General features: G+C 47.5%; 1 protein-coding gene across 2 annotated transcripts; it reads left to right on the forward strand.

Annotated features, from left to right (window-relative positions):
• The first annotated feature begins 327 nt into the window (after window positions 1–327).
• Window positions 328–23,472, forward strand: SMARCB1 (SWI/SNF related BAF chromatin remodeling complex subunit B1). 2 transcript variants are annotated; one of them, XM_080937566.1, is made up of 9 exons: window positions 328–735; window positions 4,971–5,109; window positions 6,762–6,891; window positions 9,633–9,770; window positions 11,003–11,130; window positions 15,191–15,357; window positions 16,742–16,932; window positions 22,681–22,812; window positions 23,154–23,472. In XM_080937566.1, the coding sequence occupies exons 1-9, from the start codon at window positions 643–645 to the stop codon at window positions 23,191–23,193; spliced, it is 1,158 nt and encodes a 385-aa protein (XP_080793692.1). In that variant the 5' UTR covers window positions 328–642; the 3' UTR covers window positions 23,194–23,472. The 2 variants fall into 2 exon arrangements, with proteins under 2 accessions (XP_080793692.1, XP_080793693.1); XM_080937567.1 differs by having other exon boundaries at window positions 4,971–5,082.
• The last annotated feature ends 1,206 nt before the right edge of the window (window positions 23,473–24,678 follow it).

Consider the following 24,678-nt stretch of genomic DNA (forward strand, 5'->3'; position numbering starts at 1 on the left):
CCTCCTAGAACCAAGATACATCCAGTAATGTCATTCGTCCCATCCCTACTGCCTCGGGAACAGCTGTGGGCCTGCAGCGGGGATAGCTGTTCCTAGTGCACTTTCAGGTGGAGAACTTGAGGCGCCTGCCTGGGGCCATGTCCACCCAGCCTCCCCGGGCTTCCAGATAGAGCGGTCCTTCTCCCCGCTTAATATCTCATTTCTTCCCTTCATCCCAGGGCGGAGTGCCATCTCAGGCTGTGTCACCAGAAAAGCCACCGCCTGAGTCAGGGCCTCAGTGGCTATTTTCTGTCTCTGAGAAGTTTCCCTCCATACCGGCCTGGAGAGGCAGCCCAGGAAACAAAAAGAGCTCGGGGCCCTTTAAGGGCCTGCGAGAACGCGCTCCGCCTTGTGCTGCCCAGGCGGCGGCGCGCACGTTAGCGTCAGGGCCTCCCCGCGCATGCGCACAGAGGGCGGCCTGCTCGACGCAAAGGCGACTAAAGAACCTAGTAGGGACGCGAGCGCCTTCCCGGTTCGCCCGGCTCGCTGTGCCCGTCCTTCACCTCCCGGCCTCCGTTCCTTTCGGTCCGACGCACCTCGGCCCCGCCCCAGCCCACCGGATTCTTTCCAACTCGACCCCAGCTGCCGGTTTCCCCCGCCGCCATGATGATGATGGCGTTGAGCAAGACCTTCGGGCAGAAGCCCGTCAAGTTTCAGCTGGAGGACGACGGGGAGTTCTACATGATCGGCTCCGAGGTAGCCCGCGGCGCGTTCTCGGCTTCTCGGGCAGCGGCTGGCCGGCTCGAGTCCCGGGGTGGGCCAGTGCTCCCGGAGTGCGCGCCTCCATTCATCGCGGAGGAGGGCGCGTGCTCGCCGCTGGGGCGTGGCCTGGTGGGCGTGGCCGGGTCCTCACCCGCCTAGTCTGGGTTTACTTAACCCACTTAACTTTGTTCAGACCCTAAGCATCTGCCCTAGCTTAGAGCGTCGAGCCGGTACACTCTAGGCAGATGTAAAAAGGTTGTTCAGGAAGCCCTTGGGCGCTTGGAGTTTGAGGTACAGTACGGTCCTCGAACCCTTTGGCAGCTCTCGTGCACCCCACTGCCACGGTCTTGAAAGCTCTAGTTGTAAGCCTGAGAGGCTTACTTAGGAAAGCCTCCTCCCTTTTGTGTGGTCTGGCTTGTGAGGTGGATTGCAGAAGCATCCTAAGTTTTATGATGTGGAGAAGGATGTTTGCTTTTTGAGTGGATGAGGCTTCGCCAAGGCCAGAAGCACTAACGTTTTGGAAATCCGTGAACTGATTTTGAATTTTTATAGGGGATGAATCTGAAGGATCGCTAACCCATAACTAGAAGAGACAGCTTCTGTTCTTTTAGATGGGCACTTTCCTTAGGTTTGCTCCTGTCTTGATACCCCTTTCATTGGGTTCACTTATCAAACATCCTGCCTATCATGTATTTACATTATGGTTCGTAACTGTAGCAAAATTATAGTTATGAAGTAGCAACGGAAAAATTTTATGGTGGGGGGAGTCATCACAACATGAGAAACTGTATTAATGGGTTACAGCATTAGGAAGGTTGAGAATCAACTACCTTAGAAAACCCTACAATTAGCTTTACAGACTAGCTAAACATATGAAGTTTCTTTTTCTTTCTTTTTTTTTTTTAAGATTTATTTCATGTGTGTGAGTACACTGTAGCTGTCTTCAGACACACCAGAAAAGGGCATCAGATCCCATCACAGATGGCTGTGAGCCACCTTGTGGTCGCTGGGAATTGAATTCAGGCCCTTTGGAAGAGCAGTCAGTGCTCTAAACTGCTGAGCCATCTCTCCAGCCCTGAAATTTCTTTTGTCTCCTTCATTCCTCTTTTTCTCCCTTCCTTCCTTCCTTCCTTCCTTCCTTCCTTCCTTCTTTCTTTTTTACAGGTTGTCTGTCTCAAACTAGCTTTCTTCCATCAAAGGGCAACCACTAACCACTTTATGTCTTTCATCCCCACTTCTTTTTGAGACAAGATCTCATTGTGTAACTTCGACTGGCTTGTAACTCCATTTTGTAGACCTAGCTGACCTTAAACTCACAGAAATTCACCTGCCTCTGCCTCTCCAGTGCTGGGATTAAAGCGCTTGGCACCACCGCACCCAGTTTATGATTTCTTTTTTATTCTTTTGTTTTTGCTTTTTAAGACTTGGGTGCCCAGGCACTGGGCCACATCTTTAATCTGAACACTCAGGAGGTAGAAGTAGAGGGTGAGTTAGAGTCCAGCCTGGCCTACATAGTGAGATCTTGTCTCAAAAGAAAAAAGAAACATAAAATGAATATGTGTGAATGTCAACCGGTAGACATGTAGTATGTGTAAAGAGGTAAGTGCCCACCCCGGAGGGCTAATGCCATTTCAAACTGTCAACAGTTACCTCCTGGCAGCTGTTCAGTGTCATATACTCCATTTCCTTTATGTGTTGGTTGAATCAGGTTGTGGGATCAGTGTTGTCAGAAACATGCAGACTTAGAGTTTCCGTGTCCAGTTTTCCATTGAACAAAAAGTGGGAGCCACCATGACTGTTCCCACCATCACCTCTGCTGCTGTTCCACGGTGGCTGTGCTGGGGATGTGCAGTTGGGCCTGTCCATCTCCCACTGTTTAGAAAGGCCCTTGTTGACCAGTAGGCATTTGCTCAAATGCAAGGTACATTAGGCAGTTGAGGATTTTAAACAGTCTACGCAGAGGACGTTGAAAGAGTTTCCCTGAACTGACCAGTGAAAGGGTAAATCTGGCCTCAGCTCTAAGAAGCTGGGAGTAGTTTTGAAAAGAAAATCCTCATCTGGTAGGTCAGGTAGGAAGGGCCTTAAGAGGCTTAGTGACAGCTTTTTCTGCCTCCTGACCCTCGCCCTCTTCTCCCTCTGCCTCCCTCAACTCTCATTTCTCATGCTGGGGAACCTAGACCCTTGTGCATGCTAAACATATGTTCTTATACTGAGCATTACTCTTGGCTGGTTTTATTTTTCTCATGCATCTGAGATGCTTAAGCTGGAAATACGTGCTTTTTTAGGTCATCGTCATCTTGTGTTTTAGGTTTTAGAAAGCTAACTACAGCCTCCTTTTGACTTTTTGACTCTTGGCCTTCCCAGTTGAATGAGAAAAATTATCCTGAAACCAAAACGGACAGTTTTCTCTGGGGCCTGGCATTGATTGTGGGAAGAGCAGAGGGTCATATAGTACTTTCTTTTCTTTTCTTTTTTTTTAAATATTTATTTATTTGTGTATTTATTTAATGTATACACTGTTGCTATCCCCAGAAACACCAGAAGAGGGCATTGAATCCCACTACAGATGGTTGTGAGCCACCATGTGGTTGCTGGGAATTGAACTCAGGACCTCTGGAAGAGCAGTCAGTGCTCTTAGCTGCTGAGCCATCTCTCCAGCCCCCCATATAGTACTTTCTATCTGCAGTTCCTATGGCAGTATTGTGTGAATGATGGCCCTTGGCCCCTTTGTCTTAGAAAATGAATTCAGTATTCAGTCAGATGGGCCAGACACAGCAATACTAGCAGTATCTCTGATGTTTCTGGATATGACTGTGTCCCTGTCGTCCTATCATTTGCCGCAGGAGTCACAGAGCTTTGAAGAAATTAATGCTTAAGTCTGGAATCTTAATTTTGTATTCCAGAGAGGGCAAAGACTGATTTAGGAACAGCCGAGTGGTCCAGCCTAGGGTTTGTGGTTCAGGACCCTCACAGTAGCCACCTTTTGTAGTGCACACCTTTAATCCCACCACTTAGTAGGCAGAGGCAGGCCCATCTCTCTGAGATCAAGGACAGCCTGGTCTACATAGTGAGTTCTAGGGCAACCAGGTCTATGTAGTGAGACGCTATTTTTAGGGAAAAGATGTTGACAATATTGCTAACTTTTTTTCTAAAAATGGATGGAAACCGTACTTTTACCTTTGGGTGATAATGGCCCACAAACCAAACAGCAACGGGGAGTCTTTGCTGTTCTGCGTGTTGACTGTTCAGCTCTTGGGCTCAGCAACTCTGGGTCTTGGTCACATAAATCTCTTCTGGAGGAAAAGTGCAGAATTTACTTTCACTTACTAAATGTGTGTTATGATAGGTAGATGAAAAGAATGATAGAAAAGATCCTTTCTAAAGCAGAATCCAAGCTTGAGGGCCTGGTGTGGCCATGCATGCCTTTAATCCAGGACTCAGTGGGCAGAGGCAGCTTGGTCCATCTCTGAGTTCAAGGACAGCCTTGTCTACATAGTGAGTTCCAGGCCACAGAGTGAGAATCTGTTGTACGGGAGAAAAGTCAGGGTTGTTAAGCATTTGATGGGTGAGTAGAGAGGCCTAGACTCACTGCCAGAACATGCACTTACACCTGTCTAGTGGCTGTCCCCACAGTGTGACTCTGAAGATAGCATTTCTGAGAAGTCCGTGAGACCATAGAGCATCTTAATAAAAGCCATAGGACTAGCTTTGTATGAAGGCCATGCTTACATTATTGCTACAAACAAACTGAAGCTATTACTGGAGGAAGTGCTGATTTATAGGATAGGCCAGGGATTACTAATATAGTGCTTTTTTTAGAAACTAGAAAATTCTTTGGCATCTCTGGTTTGAGTTTTATTACTCAACAAAGCAACATAGGCAACGGGACAAATTATCTCCCATCTGTCTAAAATTAAAGACTTTTTGGTGTTTATTGCCTTGTAAAAATATCAAAGTCTGCTTAAGATGAAAGAAGGTCACAGGAGTCTTAGATTTCAGAAAAGTGCCAACATCTCTAGTCAGGTCAAAATCACAAGCTTCTTACTAAGCTCTAGGATCCTCTCTTGGTTCTGATGTCAGGAGACACAGATGCCAGCCAGATGTGCACTGCCGTTGAACCCTTGATGTCAGCAGAATGTGTTTGCTGACGGTGAAAGCCTGGAGGCATTGTCTCAGCATGGTGGTAGGTAGCCTGACCCTCATAATGAGCCTTCTTGCTTTACCCATAGGTGGGAAACTACCTGCGTATGTTCCGAGGTTCTCTGTACAAGAGATACCCCTCACTCTGGCGGCGACTAGCCACTGTGGAAGAAAGGAAGAAAATAGTGGCATCGTCACATGGTAAAAAAACAAAACCTAACACTAAGGGTGCGTCTTCACGAGGGTTTGTAAACCTGTTTCAAAACCACTCGCTTATGTCATGAAGATAAAACGTTTTCACTCCAGTGTCTTCATTGCAGCCTGACCTTAGTTCGGTAGGGAGCGTCCAGGGGCGGGCCACCCTGACCGTGTGCACAGGCCTCAGGTGATAAAGTCGTCCGTACTCCACTGTTGTATGTTCCTGGCTGTGCCAGTAGGTCCGTGGGGGGCTGGGGCCAGGGCAGTAGCAGGTGCTGTGAAGACATGTTGGTCTCAAAACGTTTTAGGAATGCTGAGATTTGCTACCATTTGCTGTGAGCGTGTTTCTGTAGTCATCCTTGCAGCCGTAGATGGTGGCCCAAGCCCTCTCCTTCCTCTGGGGCTCTCACCGCTTCCCTCCACAGCACATTTGTCCTATACTACTTCATCTTGACAACTGTCGTGCTGAGCTCACGTGCATGTACCCATTCCATGTGGCCTGCCCCGTGTCTGGGCCTTGCCAGGTGAACCATCTGATGCTAGCTCTGGGCTGTGGCAACTCTGTGCAGCGTGGCGCTGCTCTCCATACATTTTGGCGCCTTTGGCGTGTGGGTTTGGGTGTGGGTGCAGCATGCCATCTGGCAGGTGGCAAAACTGCTTTCTACTCAGCAGAGGCACCCTGTAGAGAGCTGCCCTGGGCCTGTGTGTGTGTGTGTGTGTGTGTGTGTGTGTGTGTGTGTGTGTGTGTGCATGTGTGTGTGTGTGTGTGTGTGTGTGTGTGTGTGTGCATGTGTGTGTGTGTGTGTGCATGCATGCTCGCTAGCACTCTTTTGTCTGTCTTGTTTGTAGGTGCTAATGTAGTTTTGTCTGTTATGATAAATTGGGAGTTCTTTTGATTCAGGAGCCAGAGCTGCTTTTGTTCACCACTAAAACATATCCACTGTTGCCTAAAACAGTTTTTTTTTTTTTTTTAAATCCCTTGTGCCACTAGTGGAGGACAGTCACTAGCATGGTGACGGCCCAGCTCTGCCTACCCTTCCTTGAGTTCCTATGAAGTCCCATTCGTCTTTCTGCTATGTTCCTTCCTTCCATGTAACTGAGAGATTCCTCCAGTGATGCTAAGCAGGTCCTGCAGATAACTAGCTGCTCTTGACCGAGGTTCTCTAGAGGAGCTGGAGCTCACATTGTATGAAGTCTCTCTTGTTTTCCAGACAGCACATCTGGACTGGCGTGGGGATGGTAACTTCTGCTGGGTGTGAAACACTTCTTTCCAACTCTCTGGGCTCTTGTTTTAAAAGAAAAGTACTCATCTTTCATCCTGTTTCATCCTTGCTTTGTGTTTTAGATTGTGGTAGTGTCAGGCCTCTTCCCACTGGGGTGTTACTTGGAAGCCTTCCTGGCAGCCCCTAAGCTGCAGCTACCCCAGACATCTCTGCCTCTGAGCTAATGCTCTTAGGAGGCAAGTCCCTCCAAACCATCCCACTAGAGGCTTTCTCCACTAAAATGTCTAGGCGAAGCCTCAGTTCAGTTGCCCTTTTGGAAGAGGCTAGCACTCAGCAGTAGTGACTTTGACACCTTGCTTTCCCCGCCTCCTGCATGTGAGGACCTCATGTGCTGTATCGATGGTTGGCAGTTTGTTCACACTGCTGCAGGATGACCACAGTGGGTCTCTCTGCTTACAGATCATGGATATACCACCCTCGCCACCAGCGTGACGCTGCTGAAAGCCTCAGAGGTGGAGGAAATTCTGGACGGCAATGATGAGAAGTACAAGGCTGTGTCCATCAGCACAGAGCCCCCGACCTACCTCAGGTACGTCTTCTAGTTCTTGTGTGTTCCAGGGACACGCACGGGTGGGCGAGGGTTTCTCACAGTGAAGAGCCGACTAAAGTGAACTGCTGAGCTGCCCTTCAACCCTTTCCTCGCTGTGGTTATAACTGCCTGACCTAGGCTTCTAAGTTTCTTCCATATTTTTGCAATTCTGAACAAACATAGGCCAAGTCTTGAATTCTAGAATGTTCTAAAACTGAGACTTGTTTACCAAAAATAAACAAATAAAAAATTGATGACACAGATAAACTCCCCAAAAAAAACAATTGATTTAAATATGTACATATATATATGTAGAACCTTAAAAAAACTTTTTCTTTCCTTTTGAGACAGGGTCTCATGTAGCCTAGGCTGGTCTTAAACCTGCTGTGTAGTTAAGCATAGTGTTAAACTTACAGTTTTCCTGCCACCATGCCTGTTTCTAACAGTGTGGGGGGTGGTGCCCAGGACTTTGTACCTGCTAGGCAGGCGCTCTGCCAACTGACCTATATCCTCAGGTCCAAACATACTTTTATTTTGTTTTTTGTTTTGTTTTTTGAGACAGGGTATCTTTGTGTAGCCTTGATTATCCTGGAAACCAGGCTGGCCTCAAACTCAGATCACCGCACTTGCAAAGCAAATGCATTTACTCACTGAGCCATCTTCCCCACCTAGAACAGAACTTTTAATATGGAAATACTTGTGGCAACAAGATGGTAAACAACTACAAATGTACTGTGTTGTATCTAGTGCCTCCACATCTGAAAACTTCAGTAGGTTTGGTGAGGGGGGTGATGCTAGTGGTTGAACCCAGGACCCCATGACTTCGTGTTCCATTTCTGAGCTGCAACCCAGCCGACAGTGTACAAGTAACTGGAGTGTAGTCTGTATCTAGCAGTACAAGAGGGAAACAAACATGGGAGGAATGTTTGTCGTCTGCTGTAACCTTGTTCTGCTGGGGTGGGGCTGAGGATGGAGCTCGGCCTCGTTGCTAATCGTGGGCCTGCTCTGCAGTGAGCGTCATTGCAGTCACTGAGTGCAGGGGGATGTGGACCTAAAGGCCTTCGTGGGCTAACAGTGAGACCTTATTAAGAGACAGACAAAGTTTTAATGTCCAAACCCCGAGGTACTGAGGGAGGGAGGTGTTGCCCAGGGCGATGTAGTTCTGGGAAGCCTTTCACCCATGCTTTCCTTCATCTTGTTGTTAGATTGCTTTCTGGTCTCCCTTCCCCCCAGAGAAAGTGGCACTCTTCCATTCTGGTGAGCCGTGTAAACGTGTGCTCAGCAGATTCTTTCCCCCCCAGGGATGTGGTAAGAATGTACTATAGCTGGACCTTCCCAGGAAGTCACTGAAGGGAATTATGTGCATATGGATGACACTTTTATGTTTGCACATGTCAGCTGGGAACCTTTATACAGTGGTAAACAGTTTCTCAGTTGTGTCATATGAGGACCAGCTGAGGGAGTAGAGTTCTGTTGTCCTGGAAGTCAAGCACCAAGGAGAGCTACACTGCTCTGTCAGACTGACAAAGGGCCTGGACGCCTGCCTGTGCTGTCCTCTCTTGGGATTCTTGGGAAAGCTTGGAGATAGGGCAGCAGTTGAGGGTCAGGGCGAGGGGTCAGCACAGGAGAGGTGAACAGTGAATATAGGTGGTTTCTAAATACAAGCCCAGCTGCCCTGATGTTGTCTGCAAGGCGCAGAGTCCCAGCACTCTTCAGAGATGGACACTCACTTGATCTGGGTGCGGCTTAGGAATCTGCTACTTAAAATTGCGCACTCTTTGAGAGCCATTTGTCCACACTGGCTGAGATGGAAACTGGTCTGCTGCCCCAGCTTGGTAAACTCTGAGCAAATGAGTCCCCAGTTCCTGGGGCTGTGTTCCAGGTCTCAAAGGTGGGGGCAGGTCATAAGGACAGAGCCAGACCTGCAGTGCTTGAGACCCACTTAGTACTGTGTCCCCTGCTCTACCCTTGTTTACAGGGTGGTCTCAGACCTTGGCATTAAGGGTGTTAAGTGGCCCTGGCTTTTTAAATTTTCCCTTCAAAAGTAACAGTTACAGTTAAAGGCTCTGCCAGGAAAGACCAAGTCCTGCCCTCTCTTAGGAAGGACAGTTGACATCACTTGGAACTCTAATGACAGTGTCTGCAGACACTGTGAGTGCAGTGTGGGGATGTGACGGTGTGCGTTCTAGCTTCATTTCTGCTGCTGTGTAAAACACTGACAAAAAACCACCTCAGAAGCAAAAGGGGTTTACTTGGCTTACAATTCTAGGTTATAGCTCACTGTTGGGGGGCAGTCAAGGCAGGAGCTCAAAGACTAGTCACTGTATATCCATGCCAAGAGCAGAGAGGCATGTACCTGCCCTGCCTGCTTGCATCAGCTAACTCTTCTTTCTTCCTTCCTTCTTTTTTTTTTTTTTTTTTTTTTTTTTTTTTGGCAGAGTTTTGCTCTGTAGCTTGCCCAGAACTCAGAGATCCCCCTGCTTCTTTCTACCTCCTGAGTGCTGGGATAAAGGCTACCCCACCATTCCCTTCCCTGTACCTGATACTTCTGTAGCTTTCGCACACAGGTACCTCCAGGGGCCAAGAAGAGCCCCACGGTGTAAGAAATGCCCAGAGTCCTCCACAGTAGCTTGGAGGCTGTCAGGGGCACAGTTGTGCCCACTGAACATGAGTAGGAAGTCGCACTGAGCAGAATCTAACCCCTGTTCTGACCGGAGTACTTTGTCCTTCTGTCTGTCCAGGGAACAGAAGGCCAAGAGAAACAGCCAGTGGGTCCCCACCCTGCCCAACAGCTCCCACCATCTGGACGCTGTGCCATGTTCCACCACCATCAACAGGAACCGCATGGGTCGGGACAAGAAGAGAACCTTCCCCCTGTGGTGAGTAAGCGCACCTGTGCTTGCCCCTGCACGGACTCCTGTCGCTCTCCAGTGTGTTAGTCTCCTTAGATGCTACCCTGCCACTGCCTTAGATGCTCTTCTCTTCCTTCCAGGACATCATGCTTGGCTTTCCCTACCCTCCCTGCCCCCTGCTATGTTCTCTCATGTTTTTCCCCTTCCCTGCACCTCAGTGTAATTCTTGGGGGCACAGTTCCGAGGCTGTCCCTGCACCATGTTCCATCTGATGTCCAGTATGGCGGGTGTCAGGTGACCCTGGTGACTCCCACTGTGTCTGTTCTCTGTGGCTGTTGAAACAAGCCCCTGTAGTGACTTACAACAGTATGGACTTAGTCTCTCTTAGTCTAGAAGTCAGGAGTCTGAGATAGGGGGGCATTGCTCCCTTCAGAGGTCCTGGGGTGCGGCTGGGGAAGCTGCTGCTCACCCCCTTCCTTGGCTTACAGCCACAGCCATGCCACTCCAGTCTGTCTCCTCTGTGTTCATGTGGACTCCTTCATGTGTGACAGCTCCTCTGGGCTTCTTAGAAGGGCACTTAACATGTAGGGCCTCCCCTTTCATGCCATGCTGACTTGATTTTGTGCATATCATGAGCAGTCAGCTCTGCTGCTTTGAGTTCCCGAGTACAGTGGGTCTCTAGAAAACACTTGCCTCTCACGGTCCCCTCCCCCATCCTATTTAATGCTCCTCCCCCTTAAACTTTGACCTACGGCTCTTAGTATTTTTCCACCCCCTTTTCTGAGATATTCACTGAACTTTAAGGGGAAGAGGTGAGTTTTGTTTTATCAAGACAGGATCTCTCCCTGTATTCCAACATGACCTCAGACTCTTGGCAGATTGTCTCAGCCTTCCAAGTGCTGGGATGTAGGCATGAGCTTACAAACCCTCCCAGCATGTCTTAGGGTTTCTTATATTGGGGCAGCATCTTCTTGGCTCTTCCTGATGCATTCATGAAGCACACTGCCCTGTTCTAGAATGTAACTATAGACTTGTTTGAGCCTGTTTACTGCCCATCTGCACTCCCTTTAGACTGGCCTCCCTCGGGACCCCTGATAACCTTTTCTGTGCTGCCTCAGCTAGATGACAAATGCCTGGAAGAAATGGCCTTTCCCTTCCAGCTGTCTACACAGGGACCCACAGTGCACTGGGAACTTGTGTCTCTGGGGACCTAGACCCTGGGAACCCTGGACTGACAGCTGCTGCTCTTTCACTTTCAGCTTTGATGACCACGACCCAGCTGTGATCCATGAGAATGCATCTCAGCCTGAGGTGCTGGTACCCATCCGGCTAGACATGGAGATAGATGGGCAGAAGCTGCGAGACGCTTTTACCTGGAACATGAATGGTATGTGAGAGCCGGTTTGCCCAAACCTTATTAAAAATGCCCACTTTCTTCCAGCTGCCCATTGGGCAGATTCTAGACTTGACATGTAAAGCTTTGTAGCATGGTTCTTAAGGCTGTAAACTCTGGTTCATTCTGGTTCTACCATGTGCCCTGTTCCTGGTGGACTGGGCGTGTGTCTTAGGTTTTTTGTTTGTTTCTTTGTTTTTGGTTTTGCTGTAACAGGATACCCAAACCTGGGCAATTTATAAATAAATAAAGAGACTCCCTCTGGTGTGTGTCTCTGAAGGCTGGGAAGTTAAGTTGTGCATCTGTTGAGGCCTCGCACTGCTTCCACTCCTTGCAGAAAGTGGAAGTGAGGTGATTAGCAGACAAAATAAGGACATGGTTAATGTAGTCTGTCTTGTAGACAGAACCACCTTAATGAGAATAGATGTTCCGTTAGGGAAGGCCCTGCCTGCCTGCCTGCCTGCCTGCCTGCCTGCCTGCCTGCCTGCCTGCCTGCCTGCCTGCCTGCCTGCCTGCCTTATACTTCTAGCTCTCAATAAACAAACAAACATGTGGCGGTGCACTGCTCTAACACCAACCTGATCCAGCCAGCGACACAGAAGATAAAGTCAAATAAAAAAATTAGCATAGAAAAAACAGAGGCGTAGGGAGGAGGTGTCAGCAATACTTAAGATACTTTAGAAGGCCACTGGGAAACATTATTTTATGTTTATTTAAAAATAAAGCTGGAGGGGGCTAGAGAGATGGCTCAGCAGTTAAAAGCACTGGCTGTTCTTCCAGAGGTCCTGAGTTCAATTCCCAGCAACCACATGGTAGCTCACAACCATCTGTAATGGGATCTGATGTCCTTTTCTGGTGTGTCTGAAGACAGTTACAGTGTACTTATATATAACAAAAATAAATAAATAAATAAATAAATAAATAAATAAACAAATAAATAAACAAAACTGGAGGGCCTGGAAAGATGGCTCAGTGGTTAAGGGCACTGACTGCTCTTCCAGAGGTCCTGAGTTCAATTCCCAGCAACCACATGGTGGCTCACCACCATCTGTGATGAGATCTGATGCCCTTATCTGGTGTGTGTCTGAAGACAGCTACAGTGTACTTATAAATAAAATTAAAAAAAAAAAAAAAGACAGACCCTAAAGACCCCTACTCTGTCTGTCTGTCTGTCTGTCTGTCTCTCTCTCTCTCTCTCTCTCTCTCTCTCTCTCTCTCTCTGTGTGTGTGTGTGTGTGTGTGTGTGTGTGCAATTAATTAAAAATAATACTTGAGCTGGGAGGTGGTGGTGTATGTCTTTTATCCCAGTACTAGGAGGCAGAAGCAGGCAGATTTCTATGAGTTCAAGGCCAGCCTGGTCTATATAGTGAGTTTCAGGACAGCTAGAGCTACATAGTGAGACCCTGTTCCAAAACATAAAACAAAAAAGGGCACTTCTCAAGTCAGGAACTCTGTTGTGTACCTGTAATCCTAGACTTTGGACGAGGGCCAGGGCATTATAGGGTCATGGTCAGCTTAAGCTAATTTGTAAGGCTCTAAAGACAAGCATACAATAAAACAAAACATAAACACAGACCAATGACAACAGTATGTGAGTTTCAGGTCTGCTCTCCCGAGTTAGCTCTAGGTTAGTGGTTTTCAACTGGTGGATCTTGACCCCTTTGAGATTACATATCAGATATTTACATTAAAATTCATAATAGCAAAATTACAGTGATGAAGTAGCAATGAAATAATTTTATGCTGGGAGTCAGCACAGCATGAGTAAAAGATCCCGGCATTAGGAAGGGTGAGAACCACTGCTCTAGGGGCTTGGCATGACGAGTATCTGTAGTTCCAGTGATGCCCAAGGTGTCGCTCAGCCTCAGTTCAGTTGTGTCCTCACTGCTAACCAACAGCTTTGCCTGTATGCCACAAGGTCACGGATATGCCACGTGTATGGTCTCACGCCTCCCCACCCTCACAACTCTCCTGGTCACACTGATTTATTTATTATATATAAGTACACTGTAGATGTCTCAGACACACCAGAAGAGGGCATCAGATCCCATTACAGATGGTTGTGAGCCACCATGTGGGTGCTGAAAATTGAACTCAGGGCCTCTGGAAGAGCAGTCAGTGCTCTTAACCACTGAGCCATCTCTCCAGCCTTGATTATTTCTTAAAATTTTTATTGGTTATTTTATTTACATTTTAAATATTATCCCCCTTTTCAGTTTCCCCTCTGAAAACCTCCCATTCCACCATCCCCTGCCTATCCCCTATCCCCTGCCTCTACGAGGGTACTCCCCCACCCAAGTTCTACTGATTTTTGACAAAACTATGTAAATGCGGTTGATTGGAGGAAAGATAGTTCTTTGGACAAAAAGATGCTAGAGCAGTCAGACATCAAAAGATTACCTCCACCTAATCTCACACCTGATGTTGAACTCTTAAAAAAAACACAGACTTAATGTGTATAAAACAAAACCATATAACTTGTTGGGAAAAGTATAAAAGAAAATCTTGGGTGTTTATGGATAGAGAAAGACCTCTTGACACCAGCAGCATAGTCCAGAATAGAAAATACTAAATCTTGGACTTCATTAAAACTTTGCCATGAGAAACACCCTGTCAGAAGGGTAAAAGGACACCACCAGACGGAGAGGTGCACACATCTGATCCCAGCACTCACGCAGGCTCGAGGTTTACATAGCAAGTTAAAGGCCAGCCAGGGATGGCTGAATAGTGAGACCCTGTCTCAAAAAAGAAAACGGAAACAGGAAATGGAATATGGGATCACTGTATTTTACATATTTATATGAAATTGTGAAAGAACAAATTGTAAAAACTCTAGAAAGCAACAATTTAATTAGAATAAGAACATGGGCTACAGAGATGGCTCAGATTTAAGAACGCTGACTCTTCTTCCAAAGGAAACAGATTCAATATCTAGCACCCATGCAGGCGTTCACGGTTGTTTATAATTCCATTTCAGTGGAATCTAATGCCTTCTGGCTTCTAAAGACATAAGACATGCAAGTGGTACACAGATGTATATGGAAACAAAACAACCACACACATAAATAAATGTAAGAAAGCATTTTAGAATAAGGACATGAAAATACATTTCACTGAAGATGTTTGGATGGAAGTAAACATTGGAAACATGTTCTGCCTTATTATTTGAGATGTGCAAAATAAAATCCGTGACAACATCACTGCTGGTAAGGGTGCAGAAGAGCTGAGTCCTTCACACACTGGTGGAAATTCAAAAACTAAACACGACTACCACACAAGTAAGCAGCTGCAGGGTGGGTATGTGTCCCAGAGAAGCTCTGCAGACATCTGTGTACACTGAAACCACATGTGGATATTGACAGCAGCTTGTGCAGAACAGGCAGAAGTTAGAAAAATCCTGGATGCCCTCGGGGGGTGCACAAATGAACAGAAGCGCGCTGGTCATCAATAAAAAGGAACAGTCTTAAGCATTGCTCAAGAATTTCTGTCGCTTGTTTGGTTGTGGGTTTTTTTTTTTTTTTTTTTGAGATAAGAATCTCACTATGTACCCCTGGCTAGTTTGGAACTCACTTTGTAGACCAGGCTAGCCGTAAAATCACAGAGATCCACCCGCCTTTGCCTCCCAAGTGCTGGAATTAAAGACATGTTACCACCATGATCTAATCTGCCTAAAAAAAAAGTTACCACAAGTTGCATAAGGTATGATTCCAACTCTGTAGATGCTCAAATTACAGAAACAGGTATTACAGGGGAAGGGTGGATGGAGTCACATAGATATGGCTGCAAAATAACAATTGAGGGGCCCTGGCACTAATGAAAAGGTCCTGAACCCTGACAGCCCAGTCTTACCCTTAGAGCACACTCTGGTCCATAGGATATGAACTGTAGAAAGATTCCCATGGGCAAGAGGAGATATTTACAGGATGTGGGCTGTGAGTGTTCCTGGTCATCCACATCTATGTGAGGGCAGGCTTATCAAAGGAAGGGATGAGAGAGCAACCAGGAAATGAGGCACTACAAATTGATTGGAATGTTTGGATGTTTCTGGTTTCAGAGAAGTTAATGACTCCTGAGATGTTTTCAGAAATACTTTGTGATGACCTGGATTTGAATCCACTGACTTTTGTGCCGGCTATTGCGTCTGCCATTCGACAGCAGATTGAGTCCTACCCCACAGACAGCATCCTGGAGGACCAGTCTGACCAGCGCGTCATCATCAAGGTGGGTGCTAAGAGTACGCCCAGCCCTTGATGGAAGCCTGTCAGGGTTTCTTGCTGTGGGATACAGTTTCTGGGATGACATCTTTTGGGGACAACCTGGCTGAGTGCTCAGGACTGAGTGGGCTGACCTTTCAGACTCAAGTGTCACATTGTGGGTAGGACAGCCAGTGCTGCTGTATGTCTGTCAGATACTGAGACAACCCCAGAGTTAGGAGAGCCCACAGTGAGATGTGCAGGGTCAGTGTAATGTTCTTATGGGCTGGGCCAGAAATACTTTATGATTCAAATACCTGTTTGTATTTCTGCTTTCAGTTTTTTGGGGTTTAGACTCCAAATTAAAGTTAAGTTAGTTAAAATTAAGCAAGCTAAAATTGCTATGTCACTGTGGTTATGAGCACTGGTTGCTCTTCTGGATGATCTGGATTTAATACCCAGCATCTTGCATGGCAGCTCACAACTGTCTGTAACCTCAGGATCTGACAACCTCACACAGACATACATATAAGCAAAATGCCAATACACATTAAATTAAAATAAATCTTAGAAAGAAATTTCTAGGTCACTCAGCTATCCTTTATTATTTTGATGACCTGAGACTTGATCAGGAGTTAGACCATCTTATGCCCCCACTAACAATGAGCTAAGTTTCCACTTTCTCCCCAGAGTCAGTAAAACTTGTTATTACCAGCCTGCTTCCCTTCTTTCCTTCATTCCCCCTTTCTTGTTTGATAGTAGCCATCCTAATGGGTGTAAAGTATCTGATTATGTTGAAATTTTTTAGCTTCCTTATTTGTGTGTGCTGTTATGGGTGTGTCTTATTGCACTGATTTTTTTTTTCTTTATTCTCGGTGTGTGTGTGTGTGTGTGCCACTATGAGTATTGGAGATCAGAGCACGGTTTGTGGAGTTACTGTTTTCCTTCCACAAAGTTTGGGAATAGGCATCTTTCTCAGGAGTGACAGTAGAAAGGGTCAGTGTACTTGTGAGCTGCTTGGCAGGATGGTTGTAAAGTGGGGACATTAGGGTATGGACAATGGCTTAAAACAGGCTCAGGACAGTCTCTGAGCTCTGCATGCCCTGCAGAGCAACATGAAGGTTGATTGCCCAACGTGTAAAGGCAAAGAAGACAGTGGTCAGCATGGGGGACAAGGAGATGAGAAGAGATCAGGTGCCCAGAACCTCAGTGTCTAGTGACAGCCTGGGAGGTCGGTTCTGTTTTATAAATAAGGAACTAGACAGACAAGAGCTGCCTTGGTCCTAACTCCTGAGTGCTGGGCAGAAATCCCTCAGACCTGGAGTTCAGAGTGGCTTGTCCCCACCTCCTCCCTGCCTTCCTGGGCGACTTAACGTTCCGTTTTCACTTGTGCTTCTTGGTTCCTGCCACAGCTGAACATCCACGTGGGGAACATCTCCCTGGTGGACCAGTTTGAATGGGACATGTCAGAGAAAGAGAATTCCCCAGAGAAGTTTGCCCTGAAGCTGTGCTCAGAGCTGGGCTTGGGCGGGGAGTTTGTCACCACCATTGCATACAGCATCCGAGGACAGCTGAGCTGGCACCAGAAGACCTATGCCTTCAGGTAAGAAAACTAGCTCATCTTCCTACCGGTCTTGCATTCTTGTCCACTTCCTTGCCTCCACTGGAAAAAGACTTCATTGAGAATCGGAATACTTAGGAAAAGTAAGAGCAAAGGGCTTTCTGCAAAGACATGGCGATTCAGGAAGTTTGTCAGTAGGTTTTTCACTCAGATAGGTTTACCAGACATCCCAAGAATCATCTTCCTTAGGGATTTCTGTAATATGAGCAAGAGAAAAGAGGGTCTAGAGAGAGGCAGCTTCAGTCCCAGGAGGACCTGGTGCTCTCTGTGAGCACCAGGAATGTAAGGGTATGTAGACATGCATGTAGGTGGTGCACCCAAACACATAAATAATACAAATGTTCAGGAAGGAAGCAGACAGAAGAAATGAGGCACATCCAAAAGGGTATGCGCCCCTCAGCCCAAGCACTTGATATGCTAAGCAGGCATGTGAGTTGCTTGCTGAGACTTCTCTAGCAGCCCCTTGGCTAAGCAACTCTATTTTCTAGCCTTGATGTCTGTCCCATGCCTCACCATTCCTGAAAGAAGCCCACTTTGTGGGTGCAGCCAGAATGTCCCTGTATGGAGCCAAGGCCAACAAGCCTCAGCCAATGTAGAAGGGCTTTGCTCCCTGGAGTCAAACTGAGGTAAGATCGTCTAGGTCCTGGGAGAGTCATTGACCCAGAAGATGCATTCACAGTAGTTGAGTGGAAACCCACTGTCAGAATGCACATGCTCTTAGCAGTGTCAGCCTCTCACCCTGCTGTGTGGCAGCTTTAAGTGGTCAAGGCTTAAGAGATGCAGCTTCTTGAGGTTCATGATGGCTCCTGTTAGCATCATTTTCCTCTGTTGCCAACACTTAGTAGCTCATGGCCCACGTGGCTTCAGGGGAGGGGGTGACAAACTGGCTCCAGGCTCTAAGTTCCTAGAGTAGAGAACTGATTCAGAGCAACACAGACAGCACAGAACCAGAGTGAGGACAAAGGCATGTCATGAGGACTCTAGGGATGGCTTAGGGGTTAAGAACACTGGCTGCTCTTTTGGAGGACCCAGGTTGACTCTCAGTACCCACCTAGTGGTTCACAACTATCTGTAACTCATTTTAGGGAATCTGGCACCCTCTTCTGGCCTTCCATGTGCACTTCAACTATGTGCACATGGTACACATGCGTGTATGGAAGACAAGCACTCATACACATAAGATAATAAAACAGATATATCTTTCTCAATTAAATTTAAAGAAAAAAGACTATGAGTCTGGAGAGATGGCTCAGTGGTTAAGAGCACTGGCTGCTCTTCCAGAGGACCCAGGTTTAATTTCCAGTAACCACATAGCTGCTTACGCTGTATCTAAAGTTCTAGGCATACAATATACATGCATGCAGTCAACACTACTGAACATAACAAATAAAAATAAACTATTTAAAGAAGGAGGGCCCTGACAAATGCGGGGAAGTGGGATGGGTCTGATGAGGATGGAGCATGTGGTGCAGCAGGAGCTGTTGTTCTTAGAATTGCCTACAGCAAAATTACTAATAATTTCTTCCCAGTCACCCTGTGCTCAAACTCAGGGACCAGAGAGCAACTGCCTGTCTGGCACAGAAAAAAAGACAGGCATGTTACATGTGGCTCTAAGTGCTTTGATTCCTAGTGTACCCGAGGGAAAGTGGCTGGAGTGGGCACAGAGCCTTGGGGGAGCTGTCTAGTCAGAGAGGAGAGAGGAGGTGATACTGCTCACGCCAGCACTGTGTGGCCTTGGTCACTAGTGTGTGCCCTGCCAGGATCGCGTGCTGGTCAGAGGTAAAGGTGTCCTCAGTCAGGCTTGGATGCAGAGCCTGAACGAGGGACTGAGGACATGGTCCTCTGCTGGGGCAGCATCAGCAGTTGGGGGATGGGCTGGTTAGAGGGTAGGTGTCCTAGAACTCCACTAGCCAAGCCATCCTGGTACCCAGAGGAGTATGTATATAACAACTCATTCAGAGACAATTCGCATCCCACACTATGTAGCCACTTGTTTTATTTTAAAATTTATTTAAATGTTTACCATTTGGTTTTGAGATAGGGTCACACTACCTAGCTTAAACTCATTCTGTAGTCAGGCAGGTCTTGAACTTCTGATCCTCATGATTTACCTTCCCTTTACATGCATGTTTGGTCTAGTTGGTTTTCCTTCTGTTGAGCCAGGGTCCTGCCACAGAGCCTAGAATGGTACTATATGACCTTGTGATGTCTAGCTTCCTAGTATAATGTTTTCAGGGGTCATCTATATTGTAATGTTACTAGAACAGCTGATTATTTCCAGTGGTCAATAAATATATTTTACATGTCCATTCAGTTGTGGGTTGTTTCTCTTTTTGGCTATAGTAAATAATGCTAAGGGCATTTGGGTTTTGTTTAAATATACCTGTCAGTTCTCTTGGCTGTCTACTTAGTAGTATCATGTCTGGATTAAGTTTTGCTTTGTTTTATTGAGACAGGATCTCACTTTGTGGCTCAGGCTAGCCTCTAATAATTCATGGGAGTCCTCCTGGATGGGCCTTGTAAGAGTATGGATTATATCTAGCTATCATACCTAGCATTTGAGAAACTGCTGGGCTGCCTTTTTTACAGTAGCCACATCATCCTGGAGAACCCACCAGTGCTGTGGGCTTCGGGTCTGCACGCTGGCCAGTGCTTGCTCTTGTCTTTCTGACTGTAGCTTTCCTGGTGTGTGGGAAGTGATAGAGGCTGGAGTTGGGTTTTCTAATCAGCATCTTTTCATTGATTATTGGCCCTGTGTGTATGTATATATATGTGTGTGTATGTGTACATGCATATGGGTGCTTGTGTGTGTGCACATATGTGGGGTGCGTGTGCATGTGTGTGTCTTTGGAAATGGCCTGTTCAGGTCATTTACCCCACCCCAGTTTATTGGTGGAGGAGTGTACAGAAGTACCTGTGGGAGTCAGTTCTTTCCCTCCACCATGTAGTTACCCTAGATTGAACTCAGGACTTCATACCGACCCTTCTTACTAGCCTGTAATTTTAACTGGTTTCTCTTTTTATTGATTGATACATTCCTTAGGAGGTAGGATCTATAAATATATTTATTCCTTTTCCTCTCAGTTGCCTTTCCACTTTAAAAAAAAAATTAGTTAATGTATGTGAGTACACTGTAGCTGTCAGACACCCCAGAAGAGGGGATTGAATTCCATTACAGATGGCTGTGAGTCACCATGTGGTTGCTGGGAATTGAACTCAGGACCTCTGGAAGAGCAGCCAGTGCTCTTAACTGCTGAGCCATATTGCCAGCCTGCCTTTCCGTTTTTTTGATAGTGTTCTTTGCAGCACAAAAGTTGATAGTTTGCTGAAGTTTATAAGCCCAGATGACAGTTTCATCTGTCATGTATGCATGTATGAAGTATATATGTGTGTGTGTGTGTGTCACATCTAAGAAAGCATTGCCTAAAGCAGAGACATATTGTGTCAGCAGCTTGCCCATAAGATCACTGTTTCCCAGTGAGTGGTGTAGAACTTGCCTCTAAGAGCCATGGCAGCTGAGGCTTACAAACATAAGGAGACTATGGAGTGTGGTCTCCTTTCCCCCGGGGTGAGTCATCTCTATTTTAAGTCCATTCACTTCTTTGTAGTGACACTGATTGCTTTTCAGCTTGCCTGTCACAGGTCATGAAAACAGAAATCCCACACCAGGGTCTGGCATGGTGGCATACAGTACCTTTAATCCCAGTACTTGGGAGGAAGGAGCATATAGATCTCCGAGTTAGAGGTCTGCCTGGTGTACACACAGTGCCAGGACAGCCAGAGCTACACAGAGACCCTGTCTTACATCACAGGAGTAAACAGCGTGAGCATCCGTCGTCTTTCCTCTCTGTGCTTCTAACAGCCCCAGGGGAAGTGTCCAGGTTCTCCCTGGCCTCAGAGTTCCTGAGTAGGAATTCCCTTGGAACAATGGATACTGGCTGACTCCAGTGGCCCACAGACTTCAGACCTGAGGCAGTGTCTGCTTGCCTGTCCTCACAGACCTGAGGCAGCTAGTGTTGGCTCCATGGTCAGCTCCAGCAGTTCTATTTTTGAACAAACCCACTGGTGTGAAATCTTCCCAGAGTCACGGGGAGGTAAACAAAGGGGCCTCTGGGACTGTTTGCCAGCTCTTGTTTAAATTCAGAGGAAAACATGTTTTGCTTCTTACTGCCTAGGCTTGGCGCCTTTCAATTCTTCCCTCCTGAGGGAGATGACCTAGAGATGAGGAATAGGTCTGGCTGGGCTGTGTCTCAATTTTTAAATCAAGCTGCTGAAAAGGGGCTGGCCCCCGGGACTGACCACAAGGGAAGAGGCTGAGTGATCCTGGCTTCTGAGTCACTAGCAGGAGCTTGAGCTTCCAGATTCTGTGGAGCCTGAGGGTGTGGATGTTGTGAGCTAAGCTTCAATGCTGAGCCAGACCTGTGTCTGCAAAGGAGCCGGGGCTCTCCTGACTTGTGGAACCAGCTTCAGCCATACTCTGGCCTTGATCTAGGCTCAGCATCTTTGAAACCTTTATGAGTTCTCAGCTGCTAGGTTTGGCCTATACTGGTTAGGTAGAGTGAGGAGTCAAACCTGGTATAGGGTTTGCTGTTCAGAAATCTACCTTTCCTGAAGCCTGAAGGAGCCTGTCTACTCTAAAGAAACTTCTGCAATGAATGAATGTAGGCTGCTTTAATGTTAACCCTCCCAGTAGTTAACTTTGCTCCCGTATTTTAGACAAAACCTACAGCAGCCCAATCAGCCATGTTTCTCCTGCTTTCATCTGCCAAGTGATGAGGGTCTGCAGGGGCAGTAGGGTGCTTTAGGATGGCCATCTCCTGAGGAACTGTACCTCAGGAGACAGGGAGGTTGGAGGGGAGGGCAAAGGCCGTGTGACATGGAGCCTTGCTCGGAGGTTTCCTGCCAGGCCAGGCTTTGTTGGAACACAGTGGGTGGAAACTAAGGTCCAGAGAAGCACGGCCACACCCATCCCCTAATACTTGTACCCTCCTAGCCTTTGCCCCACTTTATTCACATTGTGTCCATTTGGCAAGAGGCTTGAAGAGATGAGGTGACATCAGGTGGTCTCTGAAGGGCTCCAATTCTGGAGAGAGTGTTTCTAGGCTCAGTTCTCTGTCAAGCAGCTGTTGTCTCAAAGCAAAAAGGCTGGCTTCTCCAGGGCATAGTGTGGACTCCATGAAATGAGCCAAGGGATAAATGTTTAGAACACTTGAGAGCAGGTCAGCCCAGTGGCCCTCTATGAGGAGGTTGGGGCCTCTGGGAAGGAGTCTTCTTGACCCCTACCCATCCTCATCCCTGTGGTGTTTATGGTGTTTTCCTGACCAGTGGGTTTTGGTGGGTACCAGCTGTGGACAGAATAGGGTAAATAGGCCTGGTATTTGTATTTGTGACACTATTCTGTCCAAAGAAACTACCTCCATAGCTGGAAGCTCTCTCAGTTCTAACAAGAATTGACTTTAAAGGAAGGCTCTCTAGGCCATAGGTGATGGTACTGTTCCTAGCAATTGGTGCAGGTCATTATGCTTGAGGCAGTGACAGAAGCCATCCTCCAGCTGCCAGTCAGCACTGCTGCTGAAAGCAGCTGGGACAAGGAAGTGGGCCTTCCTACCATGCCCGGGGCATCTGCTAAGGGTTAGCAGGGTGGAAAGCAGTGGTTTCTGAGGGACTTCCTAGTTGCTCTTCTGTTCTGTTAAGTAGCCCTTGTTCCTCTCTCTATCTCCCTTCTCCCAGTGAGAACCCACTTCCCACAGTGGAGATTGCCATCCGAAATACCGGAGATGCTGACCAGTGGTGCCCCCTGCTGGAGACACTGACGGATGCTGAGATGGAGAAGAAGATCCGGGATCAAGACAGGAACACAAGGTATACACAGGCACCTATCTTCCCTGACAGAGGCAGGAGTATCTTCTCCCCAGGAACTTAGTTTCAAGAGGCAGTTTTTGTAGAGATCAGGCCCCAGGGTACATTTCCTCAAAGAGAACAAAGGCAAGTCCTCAGGTCTGCCATGTGTCCTAGCAGGTTTCAGGGTTGCTATAGACATAAGTAGGGTCTGTGCAGACAACTGGCAAGATCAAAAGGCTGGAGACTGTTACTGCTCGATGGGCCCCACACCTAGCTCCTCTAGGAAAAGAACACACTCAGAAGTAAAACAGCCACCCCGAGCTGTGACCAGCCCCAACTGACCATCTGTTCCCCTACTTCAGGCGAATGAGGCGTCTCGCCAATACTGCCCCAGCCTGGTGATGAGGCCGTCCATGCTCAACCTCCACGGAGCATCTCAAAAGACTGCCTTTCCTTCCTCTGTGGTAAAGAGAAAGGCAACGGGACAGCTGGTGTCATCCTGAGGACTGGGGTAGGAGCCTCCCAGGTGCCTTCCTTCAGCACACATTCCACTTGCTAAACCCCAAACTGTCCCCCAGAGTCTAGAGTGGGGAAGCAGCCTCATTTGGGTTGTGTTTTGTTTTTGTATAGGAGCCCCAGGCAGGGCTAGTAATACTTTTTAAATAAAAGGTAACATGTTCAGTTTCTTTGGTGCAGTAGCCTAAACATGAGAGCCAGGAGTCCAGCCTGAGATAGAACCGTGTGGATGTGTCATTTGCTACCCTCCCTGCTCCCTAATTCTGAGTCTGCAGAGCCAGCCACAGGCCCCCAGAGCAGAGCCCGGTCATTGTTCTTTCTTGTGCCTTCCAGCTTCCCAGGGGCTCTCTGTGCTCAGCAAGTCCCTGTAGAGGTTGACGGGAGTGTCAGCTCCTGCTGGCCTTGGTTCTGATGCATCCAGACAGGCTGCTGCCAGCTGGAGAGACCGTGTTACTCTAGAATGAACCCTTTCTAGAGAACTTGTCGTGTGTGGGCAGCACCTGGACAAGACATAATATGCAGACAGACAGAAGTCTGTGTTGAAGTTCTAGCGGCCCCCCAAAAAGTTAACTAAGTCCATTTCAACTGTGGCCTGGGCCAGCTTCTCCTTCCCCACCCAGCCTGTTGTGAGGAACGGGGAAATAGCATGCCAGCACGGGCTAGCCTTTCCAGTCAGCAGAGTGCAGAGAGGAGGTAGAGCCTCCTCCCCTATCCCCAGGCTGTGCTCAGGGTAAGCTCATTCCTTTGTCTATGGTTTGTGGTATAGAATGGACTGGAATCCATTAAGGTGACATGGGTCTGCACTAACGCAAGCTTTGCTTGGCAAATTGGGTATACAGGTTGTGACTGAAGACAGTGACACTGGCACACCAGCTCCACACCGCTGCTACCCTCACTCAGTGGGTCCACCTAGGGAGTACTATACTCCACCTCATCCACCCCTCAGAACCTCCTCTGCACACAGCAGCGGCCATACCAGGTTTCACTACAAAATTGAGTCAGATTCAGTAGAAAACATTTTTGTTACCATAGAAATGACAGGCAATGGTTTGGGGAATTCCCATACTGTTGGGCATCTGGGAGTGAGCCCTGTGGGGCAGATATAGAGGGACAAGGAGAACCAGGTAGGAAAGCCCACACATGCCTTCAGCTGCAAGATGAATGGAATGTCCCAGAACTACCTCTGCTGTTTACATAGAGCTCAAGGCCCTGGGCTCACTAGCATGGCAGTGGGCCAAATTTGTCCTCTGCACCTGAGACCCTGGGACCTTTGGGTCAGCAGCTGGAGAAAGTGAGGACTTGCTTTAGACAAAGGCTAGCCGGATGGCATCAGCTCACAGGCACCACAGGCGGGATCCTGGTGACTGGGAC

This window comes from Micromys minutus (assembly GCF_963924665.1).
Source record: "Micromys minutus genome assembly, chromosome: 25".
In the NCBI taxonomy this organism is placed as follows: domain Eukaryota; kingdom Metazoa; phylum Chordata; class Mammalia; order Rodentia; family Muridae; genus Micromys; species Micromys minutus.

What these genes read in the sequence shown, in the direction of transcription:
- SMARCB1 (XM_080937566.1), top strand. Translation starts at nt 643, where the DNA reads ATGATGATGATGGCGTTGAGCAAGACCTTCGGGCAGAAGCCCGTCAAG. An exon ending in TTTTACCTGGAACATGAATG is followed by an intron (nt 11,131 to 15,190) that starts GTATGTGAGAGC and finishes TTCTGGTTTCAG; the next exon opens with AGAAGTTAATGACTCCTGAG. An exon ending in GATCAAGACAGGAACACAAG is followed by an intron (nt 22,813 to 23,153) that starts GTATACACAGGC and finishes CCCCTACTTCAG; the next exon opens with GCGAATGAGGCGTCTCGCCA.